Raw genomic sequence first — 15,814 nt, forward strand, 5'->3', positions numbered from 1 at the left:
AACAGTTTTTCTAACATGTACCCTTAAGAAATCATTTAAGGAAATACATTTAAGATTCAATCATGAGAAATAGAAAGAAATACTCGCAACTCATAACTCATACTATACTTCCCAACACATTCTATTTCTCATTTATAGCGAACTCTAAAAAGTAAAAACCCATAGTAGATCCTGACCCATTAAAGATTATAACGCACGTAGAATAAATCAAACGGACCTGTGTAGAAGAAAATAGCGGAGAAGATAAGATAAGACTAACGATTCGCTCTCACGTCTCAGATAATAGCATAACCAAAAATAAAGTGGATCTGGCTTAAAACCGCCTTTAGTCAGTGTTAACCTAGCTTAGGAGTTAGACGGTCTTAACCAAGATTTTGTAACAAAAAAGTAGGTAGAGACTAGAGAGAGTAGCAGCGATGTGGAGACAAAGTTGCTAGCATGAGCAGTACTTTGAATCTTAGGACCCCATTCCCCGATTTCTTGTCAAACCACCCCCAAATACTCTACCCATTGCCTCACTCGGGCGCAGGGCAATTCGGTATCCTCTCTTTGCCTTACCCATTGGCTATCCTAGACAAGAGGGCGCTGTCAAATTATCCATTCCTCCTCCCTCCCTTATTTTTTTCTTTTCAACACTCATTTACCACAACAACAACAACAAAAAAAAAAAAAAACAATCGAATGAAAATATTTTCCATCGAACCATACGGAGCCTTGTAAAAATCCACCAATAATCGGAAAATAGCACTCTCCTCCATCAGGCAAGAAGTAGACATCACCCAGTCTCCCAAGCTCTTAGCGAGGACATCAATTAGCAGTGTATTCCAACAATATATAATCACAATTGAAACAAATGCAGAAAGAACTAAAGTAAAGCATCAATGCTTCATTTAATCACATTAATAAAATATGAAATTAGGCCCAAACGACCATTTGCAGAACAAACAGTATAATAAAAAAGAAAATACTACGCTTTCATTATATCTTGCGAGAAAAAAAGTTGAGATACCCAGTAACTAACTAATCAACGAGCCATTCAGAAGGGTTTTTGATAATGGCTGCCAAATTTAAGGCTGCCTCAAAAACCAAAATCTTACAAATTTCTCATCCCGTACTAGGGAAAGCGTTTCCTAACAAAACTGTCAATGATAATCTAGAATTAACAAGATAAAAAACTGTTACATACCTGCCTTTTGGATGATGATCAAGGCACTGCAATGATGCACCATGTATCATCAAGTAAAACCATTCACAAAAAATCTAAATATTCTTGTTCTTTTCCAAGTTAGCCACGGCTTGTCTTTGACGTTTCCTCCATGCAGGCATTTTCCCAGGGAAAACCCATCTCAAAAACCTCTCCCAGGCATAACAGCACAAAAACATAAGAAAAGCCCAAATCAACAGTTTATTCCTCAGGGATTTCGGCATGGGAACCAACTTCAGCCAGTTATTAAGGTCTCTGAACAAGTCAGAAGTTATGGCAACAAAGAACCCAACGGCTGCAACCAAGGCATAGCGGAAAGGTTTGTTTTCCGATATGCTCTGGTTGAAGGGATGACCCATGTAATTGACTGCAAATGTGGCCACCTGGAGCATCAAGCCAACCATGTATGAAACCGTGTTGACCAGGTTGGGATGGAATTCTGAGTCTGGTTCAATGCATTCATCAGGCATGTATTTCTCTGCCTCCTTCACAGCCGAGATTAAAAAGAGAATATGAAGAGAGAATTGTCCGAGTAAAGAAAGGAAGACATAGTAGCAGAAAATGTTGGGGTGGGGCCGGGCGTCGGAGAGGGTTTGAAGTGGTCGGGCGTGTGAGATGAATAGGAAAAAGGCGGCCGTGAAGACACCACTAATAGTTGCTTGGACATCACCTAGCTTGACACCGTCCAAATACATGACACTGAGGACATAAGCAGTTGCAAGGCAGTTAAGGCCGAGGATCTTAAACATTTGAAGGGTGGTTACAAGAGTACTCCGACCTTGACGAATGATGTCTATAGTAGGGGCCACCGAAGCGTGTTTTGCGGTAAAAGGTGAAGCCATTGAAGCATCCCCTAACTTGACCATAGGGGCTGAACGACCATCACTTTCCTCATTCATCTCTTGCATAATTTTCTCCAGCTTTTGTTTTTGAAGCTCAACAGGTGTTAGAGCCTTGCTACCAGCAGCCGTCTGGCTAGAGGACTCAGCTTTTGAAGTACTTTTGTTCCTTGATGAGCCTTCGCCATTTACACTAATGGCTTTCCTGTTTTCTGCAGGAAGCTTTTGTTTCTTTGACTTTGATTTGCTAAGTTCGTTTTTGTCGGTTTCAGAAGACTCGATACTTTTGGTTGGAGCCACCGCGTTCAGTAAAGCCACTCCGACATGTGCCTAATACCATACAGCCAAAAATGACGGTTATCAGATTTGGTGTATTACATGAGTTTGAATTCAGAAGGTAAAGAAACTGGAACCTCTTCAAAACTATCTTTCCATGACTTCCCGTAACAAGAATACCAAATACCGAAGGAAACATGAAAATTAATACATGCAAATGAATATATAATTTGTGTTATACCATTCCTTATTCCAATTTTCAAGGTAAGGGAAATAGTTTGAAAATATGTGAAAGTTGTTGGAAGAAAATAGACTTCATATATACTGAAAAACGCAAAGATATCAATTAGGCAGGCGACAGGAGAAATTTCTTAAAGAGACTTGGGAGCTAGGGAGTACATTGAGCCCAAGGGAATATTTTACTATTAACATGGCGGTGGATCGTTAGGCAAGTAGATAGCATACTAAAGGATGAAGTGATTATTAACCTTAGTGTCATAATATTACCTGCTTAAGAGCGCCAACATCATTGGTACCATCACCACACATTAGTGTCATCCTTCCCACAGTTTTTAGCGTGGTTAAGATTAGCTCTTTTTGTTCAGGGGCAACCCTAGCAAAAATCTGATTCATTGACAATGAACTGCAATGAAATTCCGTGACTCTATCTGCTCTCCAAAGTTAATTCATCAAAAGGAATAATCTAACAAACCTTAACAAAAGGCACGACTTGTACAACAGCAGATGTTCGCAAAAGCATCTCAAAGCAATCACCGCCTATACAAAGGTCATGTGTCTCTGACAAGAGCTCAACCTCGTTTGCGCTGCAAATGATGTTAATCTTATCAAAACTACTTAAATTAGAAAGAGGGTACCCTTTAGAGGAAGCTTAAAGCAATAAACATGCTAATATTAGTCTATTACATCATAGCACAAGATAACGACATTATCTTTACAAGATAGACCCCTAAAATGGAAAAGAAAGAGAAGTGCAGGCGATAAAAGGGCAGAAGAAAGAGAAGTGCTCACTTGAAGGGTACAGTCTCAGTTTCATCCGGAGAGACCCAATTATAGCTGCCACCATCTTGAGACCAAGTTAAAATTAAAGCCGGCCTGGAAACAATATGCACTTGGCCAGCAACATGGCAAGCTGTCAAAGCCTGATCACCAGTTATCATCACCTGCAAGAGATACCCCATCCATCGCCAGCAAGAAGTCATTATGCTATTAAAATTACTCCTAGACAAGAATTTTTAAATATTTAATAATGAAAGCTCCCTTACTAGATCATGCGAGGCTCCTTTTAGTTCAGCCAATACAGAGGCTGAGTCTGAACGAATGGGGCAGTTAAATACCTGAAATGAAAAAACTCACCAACTCAGGGCCAACTAAGATAAAACTCTGGAAGCATAAATTACCATTTGAATGAAATAAGAGTGTCTACCGCAAAACCAGCAAATACAAGGCCACTCTCCACCACATCCCTGTCCAAGTTTCTGGCTTCGCTAACCTTCAAGTAGTCAGCAACATACCCACAGTTATGGTATATAAACAAATGTGACAATATCAATATAACTGATATGCAAGTGGTGAAAAAGTTTCCATTATGCAACTCATGTTAATGGTCAAATATGTACCATGGCAAAATGATATTATCAGTCCAAAATACTCAAACTTCCTTTATTTCAGTATTATAAAATTGCTCGGGATAAAGATCAAAGATAGGTTGCATAATATCATTTTGCCATGGTACATAATATCATTCCACAATTCTAATAACCACTTAATGACAATAGTCAGGAGGGGGAAAGCAGAGTCCCATACGAAATTAAACTACTCTGAGGCCATATTGGCATATTAGAACAATATAAAGGCAAAATTTAACACACTTGATAATCCCTCAACCTGAACAGCCTCTACGATACAGCTCAGGAATGACACCAGAACCTTAAGTGTACAAATCAGAATGTCCAATCAGATGGGGACGGGGAGGGAGGGGAAGAGGGAGGGAGAGAGAGATGTATTTGGATAGACGTGGGCTAAGGGTAGGAAAGTCGGATGGAGGGGGACAGAAAGGGACAGGAGGAGTTTTCCTATGTTGGGAAGGATTGTAATTTGGCTCGTAGGAAGGAAATGGATCACTTCATTTCCCCCTCCCTCCATTTGCCTCCAACCCATTCTGCCATCTACGCATAGGAATTTTCTCCCTCCCTTTCCCTTCCCCGCTCTCTAGAAATCCCTTCCTCCAAATGAAGTGTTAAGCATACGACATTGCTACTCCAAATCTCCAACAGACTGGAACTTATCTGTTTTGGTTATGAACAATTTTTTTCCAAGGAGGATAGCACAGGTGACTTCCAATAAGACAAAGCAGTAAAAAAGAAATCAAGAATATCCTTTGACGAGCACAGTGCTTAAACCAATAATTCGATGATAACTAACTGAGTCATATATATCCAAGTGACTAAAGACCAACGAAGATGTTTATTACCGACATTTCTGGAAGAGGCTTGTAAGCGAGAGCCAAAACCCTAGACCCTTGACGAGTATACTTCTTGTAGGTTTCAACATATGAGGCCGGCAGGTCGGCAAGCCGTTCTTGGATAGTTTCAGGGGCTCCCTGTGACTCCCAAAACAAAAAATGAATAAGGGGAAGCAACAAAGTGGTAGGAGGTTAAGAGTCCTCGGATAAGAGTATAAGACAACACTATCCACATCAAAAAGTGCTTCTAAAAGAAAAAACACAAACCTACAATTATGACATTAAAAAAATGTCTCTCACTAAAGTGCTTCATTTAAGTGAAACTGACTCAAGTGCAAGAAAACCCTAGAATTTCAGACAAACAAATCTAAATAGGCTTTAAACTATTTGTCATGTCCAAATGCTTTAGTCAAGGAATGCTATATTAAATTGGGATATAAAAGACAGTCATTCCATTTGAGTCCTATAGAACTTTGGTATAACATCAGCCCCTTTCAATCACAAAGGCACAAACTATTAACCCATGAAAGACTGAATGAAAATCTAAAATGGGGCAGAACAAGCCAATAAAAGTAACATGGAGAGGCTTCCTCTACAAAAATAGCACAGAGAGGCTGTCTGAAAGCTAACCTTCACAAAAGCGAAAAAAGTCTCCTCAACACGTACAACAACTGCCATTCGTTTTAAATGTGAAGCAAAATGATGCCTCTGGATAATTTGCACTGGATTACCACTTCCCCTGCATAATTGTTGAAATCCTATCAGATATAAGGATTTAAGACTCAGAAGAATTTGCAATGTTAAATTACAAAACACAGTAAATATCAATATATAAGTAATAAACCAACACGAACCAGGAGATTAATTTTGGTTTAGAAAATAACTCGAATTTATTGCAACTTTAATTAGCCAGGCTATAACTCTAGTACTAGCTATCCATCCATATTAAGCACCTGATGACAGATATATTTCATCAGTGGCAACATGCCACTGGTGTTGCCACTGGGACAAATAGTCCAACAAAAAAAAGGGATATTTTCTCATGTACCTCTGAACTTTTTCATTTTTTGTGTACCCCTTGTTTTTCACAAAAAAACTTTGACAGACAATAATTCTCTGTTACGAGTTCAGAAAACGGTAATTTCTTTTTTCAAACACATTATCTCGGTCAAGGCCTTGAATTTGAAAAAAAAAATCCACCGCCTTTTGAACTCGTAGGCGGTAGTTATGGTTGGTCAAACCTTTCTTAACGAATAAACTTTGAGCGGCCATAATTCCCGACTACGAGTTGAGACGTCGGTGAATTCGTTTTCAAACTGAAGACCTCTTGAAGACGGTCAATTTGAAAAAACTGTTTATCATATTCTGAACTTTTAGCGAAGAGTGATTGACGGTCAAAGTTTTTTTGCAAGAAAAGAGGGGTACATCTTAGAAAATGAAAAAGTTGAGGGGTACACGGGAGAATATCCCAAAAAAAAAAAGCAATTTCCTGTCCTCACGGCTATTGTACAAAAATAGTAATAAATAATCCTAAAGTGGTGAACACCAAAAGCTTCACTAATTTGGCATTCCATTATCTATCTTGAAATACTAGGTCAGGGAATGATACTCGATCGACGGATGAACCTTCACCTTAAATATAATTAGGGATATTCTACATGGTACCCCTCAACTTTTCGACTTTCTACATGGCACCCCTACATTTTAGAAAACACACATGGTACCCCTATACTTTGTCATTATCACTAAACGTAACCTTAGACTTATTTTCCGTCAACTTAACTCCATTTAAACTGTTAAGTGATGACATGGACGCTTATGTGTTTGCTTATGTGGATCTTTTATTATTTGTTTAGTTCCCTTACATTTCCCTCCAAACTTTCCTTCATTTCCCTCCAAAATTTGTTTGTTTAATACCCTTGAATGTTCTTATTTCCAGTTCATCTATCCTTCATTCCTCTTTCTTCCTTCTTGTGTTCTCCTCCATGCCCTTCATTTCCTGTATTTTTATTCATTCATTTTTCTCTCATGTCTTCTTCATCCTCTTGAAAAAAATTACCAATAAACGGTATTGAATTTAGGAACCAATGTTGCAATCAATGGGGTAGAAATGCAGTAATTAAGATATCGGGTTCTGTTAACAACCCAAGAAAAGCTTCAAATGCCTAGATTGTAATCATTTTGTAATGTGGTTATCGGAAGACCATGTCATCATTACAAAGGCTTTCAAAAATCGATGTGGACATGATGATGAAGATGTGATGAGTGTTGGAATGAATGAAGATATCAATGAGTTGTTGAAGGAGCTTATTGAATTTACTTCAAGTATGAAGTTTTACATGAAATGTATTACTAACACTAAATAATCTTAGAATAAGACAAACTAATCAAACAACTAAAGGGATAACATTGGTAACACACACGACCAACATGCGATGTAATCTAGAGATAATCAACCTATTTTGATCGTCAACTAACAAAAGATAGAAGGCAATAATTAACTTACTTTTTGCGTAGGTAGTGAAGTGAGATGAAGTTGAAGGAAGGAGATGAAGTTGAGAAGAGGGATATGAAGTTGAAACAGGAAAAAGGAGATGAAAATGAAACTAGGAAAATGAGAGGACACGAGTGAATGATGTACTCAGCAAGCTAAAGGTTCTTATGTGCTTTTCCACTCAGTGCCATGTCATATCCAAGTCACTGCCACATAAGCGTCCATGTCATCATTTAACAGCTAAAATAGAGTTAAGTTGACGGAAAATAAGTTTGAGGTTACGTTTAGTGATAATAACAAAGTATAGGGGTACCATGTGTGTTTTCTAAATTATAGGGGTACCATGTAGAAAGTCGAAAAGTTGAGGGGTACCATATAGAATATCCCATATAATTATTAATAACACATATCGAGAATGGGACACCAAGTGGGTGATGCTTAAGTACTACGAGACATCAAGGCGACCATGATAAGTCAAAGGGGTAGAAACTCAAAATAAACAGAAAATGTATGCAATCAATCACTGTACTATATAAACAGCAAACAAAGGAAGGTAAAGTTTTTCTATCACCAAGACCCCAACAACAATATCTGAAAGATTTTACATGCATCACAAATAATATACTGTAGGAAATAAGAGATAATTATCAATTAAAACTTAATATTCTAAAGAATGAATAGGTTTTCTTCCAAAAGAACAAGCTGAACATAAGTATCGCAAAGAAGGCTTTCTAATACAACATTGCTGGAGAACTAAAAATATTTCTTACTTTTTCGGCATGGCCTTCTCATCAGATTTGTATGTCCAATCAATTCCCTGAAGCGCAGCCTTCTCAAGAGGATCACCAACCTAAAAATTGTATGTTAAGAGACACGTCAACAACCAATGCAATATGAACATACTAGTATGGATCTATGAGCACTGAAACACTGACTTGTAAATTTAAAAGTTATCGAAGAGTATTTTAAACAATAAATTAGGGGTACAGAATGTGTCAAAGCGAAAAAACAGCTTACCAGCTTATTCTCCACGAAGACCAGCGCATGACAAGAAGCAAGAATTTCCTGCGTTCGGCCAGGCACCTTTTTCATATCTGACTCTATTTCCATGCTTTCAGTTGACCCGACCACGCCAGAGAATTCCTAAGAGGGTCAGGAAAAATAAACATTTAAAAGTTCTAATAATCTAGTACTCTAGTAATTAGTAAACATGTCAAGCTAACAACAGATGACACACCATGTCATCTGATGTGAGAGTTCCAGTCTTGTCAAAGCAACAAATATCAACCTGCAAAGAAAGAGAAAGCAAGAGAATCAGCCAGCATAATAAAAATGCTCACCATCTGGTAAAGAAGAGACTGTGTCGTCTCTCTAATTTAGCTTCTTCCAAAAGCAACTCAATAATCCCGGAAGCAAATCCAAAGGATATACTTCCTCCGTTCCAATAGATTGTATATGTGTGCTTTCTGCACGATATTTTAAGAGAGCTTAAAATTTAAAACATGTGGGGCAAAGTCATTACGCAACAAGATGCCCCCATAAATCACCTCAGATTAGATCATCCCCACTAGCCACCACGGCATCACCTAGCCACACCTCCTTTGCTCCTCCTTGCACCACTACGACTACCACAACCTCCTTACACTACCCACCTTCTCTAACCTTCACAGCCCTCCTTCACCATCCCTAACTAACCAACCAATCAGCCACCACCTACCTACCTCTACCATAGAACAAAGATCCTCTGACGCACACCACCATGAGCTACAGCCATTCATTTGACCACCACCTACCTCCACCAAAGAATGCTGATCCTCCGCCCCGCATTATAAATGCCAGCCACCACCTTTTTCAAGCACCACCAACCCTTGCCTACCACCAACCTTATCCATTACCCTCCATTACAAAAAAACTACACTACAGATCCCAAATCTGTCCATCACTCCACCATAACCTCTTTGCCGGCGTTGGAAGGGATGGGTGAGGTAGGTGGGTGGACGGAGGGTGCGAGTCTGGTAGGTGGTAAGACAGTGGTGATATGGATGTTAGTCTGGTTTTGGTGGAGGCAGAGTTGGATGGGTGGAGCCGTAGAGATGGAGGTAGGGTTATGGTGATCTATGTTATTCCGACTCTTCTAAATGAGAATTATACCCTCACCTCCTTTATGAATCTAAACCCCCACCTCAGCACTACAAATCCTCCACCAAGCTCCAGCTGGAGGTTGGTGGAGGATATGTAGTGCGAGGTGGGGGTTTTGATTCAGAAAGGAGGTGAGGGTATAATTCTCATTTAGGAAACTTATAACTTGCCGTAAATAGAAACATATAGAATCAAATGGAATGGCCCAGAACAGAATACGTTTACAATAAAATGGACCCAAGGAAGTATACAAAATTTTAGGCTTCAAGCGGCCAACAGCTACCTAGTTCTTGGAAGTTGCAACACCAACAAATTTAACATATATTCCAAGGTGAAATAGGACTGTTAAACTGTCCATAGCTTAAGCTTAGATTATGCTTTTGCGATAGAAATACAAATAAGAGGGCCATAATATGACACATGCACAAGTTTATAGGATCAACTCTAGAAGAGTCGAGGACAATGAAATTCCCCACAACCAATAACAAAAGTTGCATATTGGTTGCAGATACAATGACATCACTAGTAAGTACTGTAGTAAACTGAATGCAAGCTATCAGAATAACTTTCATCACCTTTCCAGCAAATGGAATACGAAATGGCTCTGTGCAAAATATCCCACGTTTAGCCAAAGCAATAAGAGAAGTGTTGACTGCTATAGATAACTCCATTGGTAGCTCAGGAGGTATAACAGAAGTAATAATCAGTGAACAACTGAGGATAAGCTTGTATCTACTCCTTGTGGGATCTTCCAGCCCCTACAGAAAAACCTAATATCAGATGAAAGCATTACACAAACTGAGAGTGAACCAACATACAAAACAACCTGTTAAAGATTGCTAAGACAGGAAAGCTTAAAAATATCATCTATGCTTAACTTGCCTTCTTTAACACATAACCGGCTGCTATAACGGCAAACACAACCAAGAATAAGATAAACAGTCCACTTTCCCAACTGTTCGCAGTAACCTGATACACAAATTAGGTTGTTAACACTTCGCCATATAAATTAATGTAGAAAAATAACATATGCTGTGCAGATCATTTACCCTCTCAGATGAAAATAAAATTGTGCGCATCAATTTCCCCTGACTTGTTTCAAATCCAGTTCGTAAGACAACAGCCACACAGCCACCATCCGGGGTTCTCAGAGAAAAAGACTGACACAGAGTCACAGACAGATCAGACCAAAAGTTTGGAGCTGGCGTCCAAAGCAATAAATGAGCAATACGAGAAAGATACCTTATCTGGCGTGTGCTGCAATATCTTTGTTCCGCCAAATAACATGTGGTTTTTATCTCGTTTAATTGAAAGCTTCTCCTCAACTGATTTGCCTGTGATTGACACCTAAAAATTCCAAGTATTCAAAATAAAACTATTAGGATTTTCTGTTAGCACAAGCTTCCACACATCTATAATCTGATTTTTTTCAGTAATATTGAGCAAACGCTATTCTTTAAAAGATTATAGAAAGAAACTGGCATCTTGTTAAGATCCCATTGAAATAAACCAATAGCAACCAAAATGCCAAGACGACATTGACAAACAATAAAGTCGCTAGAATCACTACAAGTACCAACATAAACAATATAGGGAAAGAACAGCACCTTCCACTGCGGAGTAGACTCGCCCGTTAGTATCGCTTCGTTAACAATGGCACTTCCAGCTACTAATAGCATGTCTGCTGGGACCGACTTGTCTTCTCCATCTAATCCAGAAGACCGTCCAATAGAAACAACATCTCCAGGTAGAAGATCTGTCCCAGAAAGTTTGACCCACCTACAACCAACGTTTTGAGCAACTATACTCCATTTAACCAACAAAAACTTAATACAGGTGAAACAGTGACATACTTGCCACAACGGTGCACCATTATGGTCTGGCTATCAACTCTTACACGCCTAAGCTCTGTCAAAGTCTTTAAACGGGCCTTTGCCATAGTAGACTCAAACATAAACAGCATGAACAGGGTGAAGAGACTGTAGTACCAAAACTCATCCAAGCACCAAAGACCTACGCAGAAGACCTGGCCACATAATACAAGATGAAAGTTTTTCAAAACGATGTACATAAGCGACACTGAGAGTGGAAGATTACCCAGAAGAAAACTGAACCAAAAGAAGCTGAAGTGAAAGAAGCAAACCTGGAATACAAAGAAGGGCTCCATGCAGTGCTCTTTCATTAATTTCTGAAATGTGGGTTGGGGATACTCAAATCTGGAACACGAAATGAAATGAGGTAAAAGAAAATAAATGAATGAAAAAATAAACAAATAAATATGTTATCATCGACTCATCGTGCGTCATTTGAACACAGAACCACCACAATATTTGAAGTAAAAATAAATCCTACGAGAAACTGTGTACAAGGTAGATTTTCAGAATAAAATTTTGCCCAAACTACAACAGACTTCCATTCAGCGATGTAACCAAAACATAAATTATGTACAAAAATAGATAATAAATGTTCTAATCACGTATGGGTTGATCCAAGGAAAAACGGCATACTCAAAACTTCGAAAACTATTACTTATCTTCAAAGACTACAACACTATCGGCCGATAAAAGAACACGTGCAATGAGAAATAAAGAAGAAGCAAATAAAAGGAAGATGATCCATAACTAAATAAACCATCAGTTAAAAGATATAACCATGGCTGAAAAAAAAATGAATTTTCCATATTTGCTGTAAGAAGGATTACTGTCTCTTAAACCAGGAAAAATCCAGATATGGTGTTCAAAAAAATTTCCCTAGCACGGCCAAACCATCAAGGAAAATAGAAAAGATACAGAAAGGAATAATGTGGACTTCAATTCTATTCAACATCACTTTTACCCAATAGGCTATACCTTTAGGAGAAAAAAAAAAACAAGACTATAAAGCATTAGCATTTACACAAGGGAAAACTGAAGGTTTTGAGATGTTTTAACAAAATGGAGGAAAACAGAAGTATCATTGCGATTAGCAGTCATTGTTGGTGGAGGTGTTCAAATTTAGCAAATTACATAAGACTTCAAATCCAAAATTTATACAAGAAAACATACGCGTTTCGCCCCCATTTCTCTGTGGCTGCTACTGCTTTAGCTTCAGTGCCATGGCCAGTACTTTTCAGATAGTATCCAAATGATTCTTTTGTAGGGAAAGGGAGCTTGTAGAAGGTTTCCTTGTCCATCGAAAATATGAATCTTTGCTTTCTGAAATCGAAGTAAATTTCCTCTTCATCATTACTGGAACCTGCCTGCCAATGGAACACATGTTATGGCATGTAAATTGTAAAATAAGAACATGAATACACAGCATGGGGCAACTGTATCCAGTAGGTTTGTATATGGAAACAGAACCCCCATCCAAAACATGTAAGGTATCACGACAGAGTCCTAAAGTGTCAACATTTGAAAACAAAATCCAAAATCCCTTATTTAGCTCCCAAGTCCCAAATCCCTTTCGTCTGCGAAATATCCAAACTATGTCCTACAATTCTTTTTCCTTCCCAAACACGTTCTTACCATGTACTCGTACTCCATTGCATCATGTAGACACGCCACAATCCAGTTATTAAAGAACATAAAATCCTCTGCCGAAGTATTTTGAGCCATAAACCGAGTTTTTCACACTCCTAAAATGTTACATGAGCTATGATGCTTAAGTACCTTACAGGATACTCAATCTCCTATCACAAAATTCTACTCTTAGAAGGCGTGTGGCACATTGCTGGATGGAATATAGTGAATATAAGGAAAAAAAAAAAAAAGGAAGGAAAAATAAGCAATTAACAAATCTGTCGAAACTTTCGAACACCAAAAATTCATAGGAATAATGGTGCTTACTATTTTACGAAACTCAAGTGGAACAATTTCCTTTGAACCACAGAACTTTGCTGGTATAATTTTGCACGAATCTGCTTGGTGAATATTATCAACCTGCAAAATATGAAATGATTAGAAAAATATAGGAACCCTGAAACTCAGTATCACCATGTAACCAGTGACCAGCAAATCATATATGAATACCAACGGGCAACGCTGTTACTCATGACATAAGAAGAGACCTAATTCATATCCATTTCCATAGAACTTTACGAAAAAGTAGGAATGCTCTGCCCACTACCACGCATCATGAATTACCTTTAGGCTACCGCAGTAGACTAGTACAAGTAGTTAACAACATAATTCCAATGCTCATCCATCAACCGAAACTTAGCAAAATGTCTCCCAGACATGCAGGATAGGAAACCGACATTTGCTTGGATCTGAGTGTCCAGTTATTGAATTATAATGGTATATGATAATAAGATATTCACTTAAAAAGATACAGTGACATAGTCAAGCATAAATTTATATAGTTCGACAATGCAACACAACAGAACTTGGTACATAACAATGACAACAAGAAACCCTTAGCCGCACAATAATTTGGGGTAAGCACCATAGACACAACAGGACTCATTGTTCTGGGAGTAAATCTTGTAGGATTAATGAGTGGAATAAAGCTAAGGTAAAGATTTGAGAAATTATGAAAGAGATTGGATGATAAGATAATAAGATTACTTTTAATCAAGGTCTTACCAGCTTCAATTATCTCTTTTGTTCCCCCGCCTATGTTACTCAAACTCCATGAAAAGTACCCAAAGTGGGTGTCAGACTCGTCTATTTTATGGAAAAAAATATCTTGTTTTTGGTTCAAAATGAAGTGTCAAGTGTCATAACCATGCCGGAGTGTCTAGTGCCAGGCACGGGTAAGCTAGGTATAATACAGAGTTGGAGTAACATAGCAACCTACACACGCATGAGTCTCGTATTATAAGCAACTTTCCCCTAGCTAACTGGAAAAATGCATAGCTTTACACATTTGTATCAAAACACATTCTGTATTGATAACACCAACATATAGATATTCTATTATATACAAGTACTAAATCAGATGATATTCACTTGACGATATAGTTAAGTCATAACCTACTTAATAGGATAATATTCACTTGACGATATAGTTAAGTCAAGCATGCACATACCTTACTAAATTGCACGAAGCATTTAAAATCCACGGACCAAGCAGTAAAAAGCAAGACCAAGATGTGGAAGGCTGCAATCCCGCCAAGAACAATCAAAGCATCAGTGAAGTCTAAGCTAGGAACAATCATGGCCGACCAAAGAGCATAAATAATGGCGAACGGCCACACATCAAGTCGCCATGGTGTTCGCCTTTTCCTCAATAAATCAACCCCATCAACTACTTTCCCTCCAACATGAAATTTCGGCATCTTTCAAAAATTTGATTCCTTTTTCTGGCTGAACTCAATATTTCACCAATGCCAGCTCATGTGAAATTGAATCCAGATGAATTATTTATACAAAATCCTGATCCAATAAACAAAGGAACAATCTTTGTTATGAAGTTCATTATAACAGCCAAATAAACTAACTAGCAATAACATCAAATATATCTTAACCACGCGTACTTTATAAGGCGGTCTTACACAAGTATATTGTAAAACGGATCATTTTGGTAACGAATTTTAAACATCTATGTGACATGTTCTATGTAATTGGGATCCGTTTCACACATTATTAATGTAAAACCACCTCATAGAGAGTAATTAAATCTCAAAATTAGGGTTTAGAGTCGTAAAAGCAAATGAATTACTGATCATAACATCAATTCATTCGAAAAATTAAGAGGTTTCGCAGCTAGTGCTATAACAATGCAATCAAGAAAAAATTAGTAGATCAATCACATCCAATTAAAGTTGGATAAATAACTGAAAGTTCGCAAATTGATCAATCGAAAACCCTTAAGATCATGTAATTAGGAAAATGAAGAATCTAAAGTAGATCGAAAGAGGGAAGATAGAGAATTTACCGATGATGAGGTGTTGAATACTTGGTTTTCACCAAAATATAGAGTTTCAATCGGATAAATTGCAGTGCCCAGGTTTTGAGATTAGGGCACTTAATTTATTAATTAAAAAAAGTATTTAGTTCACGACAATTCATGAACAAGTAATTGTGTTAAAGAACGACTTGTTACTTGTTAAAGTTGGGCAGTTGGTTGTATACTTGTATTGGAGATGGGATTGTTTGTGAACCCAAATCAATCAATATTTATCTATCTATCTATCTATCTATCTATCTATCTATCTATATTAATAAAGGAAGCTTTTTTCGAGCGATTACAAAGAGTCCAAGCTTTCCGAAATACTTCCGACTAATATATAAAAAAAAAAAATATCATTATTAACTCGAAAAATATATTAAAAAATACTAGCACTATTAGATACCGATTAAAAGACTTGAAGATACAACACGAGATAGATCTACTTAGAATTAACTACCCATTAAAAAAAAAAGTAAAACATCCAATATTTATCCACGGTACAAGTG

General features: G+C 37.8%; 1 protein-coding gene across 1 annotated transcript; it reads right to left on the reverse strand.

The window, feature by feature from the left end:
• Window positions 1–866: 866 nt before the first annotated feature.
• On the reverse strand, window positions 867–15,513 carry LOC141643155 (putative manganese-transporting ATPase PDR2). Its single transcript, XM_074452196.1, has 22 exons — window positions 15,294–15,513; window positions 14,446–14,791; window positions 13,262–13,354; window positions 12,479–12,672; window positions 11,578–11,650; window positions 11,288–11,460; window positions 11,042–11,213; window positions 10,677–10,781; window positions 10,484–10,594; window positions 10,317–10,403; window positions 10,010–10,192; window positions 8,533–8,583; window positions 8,313–8,438; window positions 8,066–8,145; window positions 5,432–5,540; window positions 4,811–4,939; window positions 3,764–3,829; window positions 3,603–3,674; window positions 3,349–3,500; window positions 3,032–3,143; window positions 2,827–2,943; window positions 867–2,373 (listed from the first exon to the last, which is right to left on the reverse strand). Exons 2-22 carry the CDS (start codon window positions 14,692–14,694, stop codon window positions 1,261–1,263), a joined length of 3,567 nt encoding a protein of 1,188 aa, XP_074308297.1. The 5' UTR covers window positions 14,695–14,791; window positions 15,294–15,513; the 3' UTR covers window positions 867–1,260.
• Window positions 15,514–15,814: the final 301 nt, after the last annotated feature.

The sequence above is a fragment of the Silene latifolia genome, chromosome 2, assembly GCF_048544455.1.
Source record: "Silene latifolia isolate original U9 population chromosome 2, ASM4854445v1, whole genome shotgun sequence".
Taxonomy (NCBI): domain Eukaryota; kingdom Viridiplantae; phylum Streptophyta; class Magnoliopsida; order Caryophyllales; family Caryophyllaceae; genus Silene; species Silene latifolia.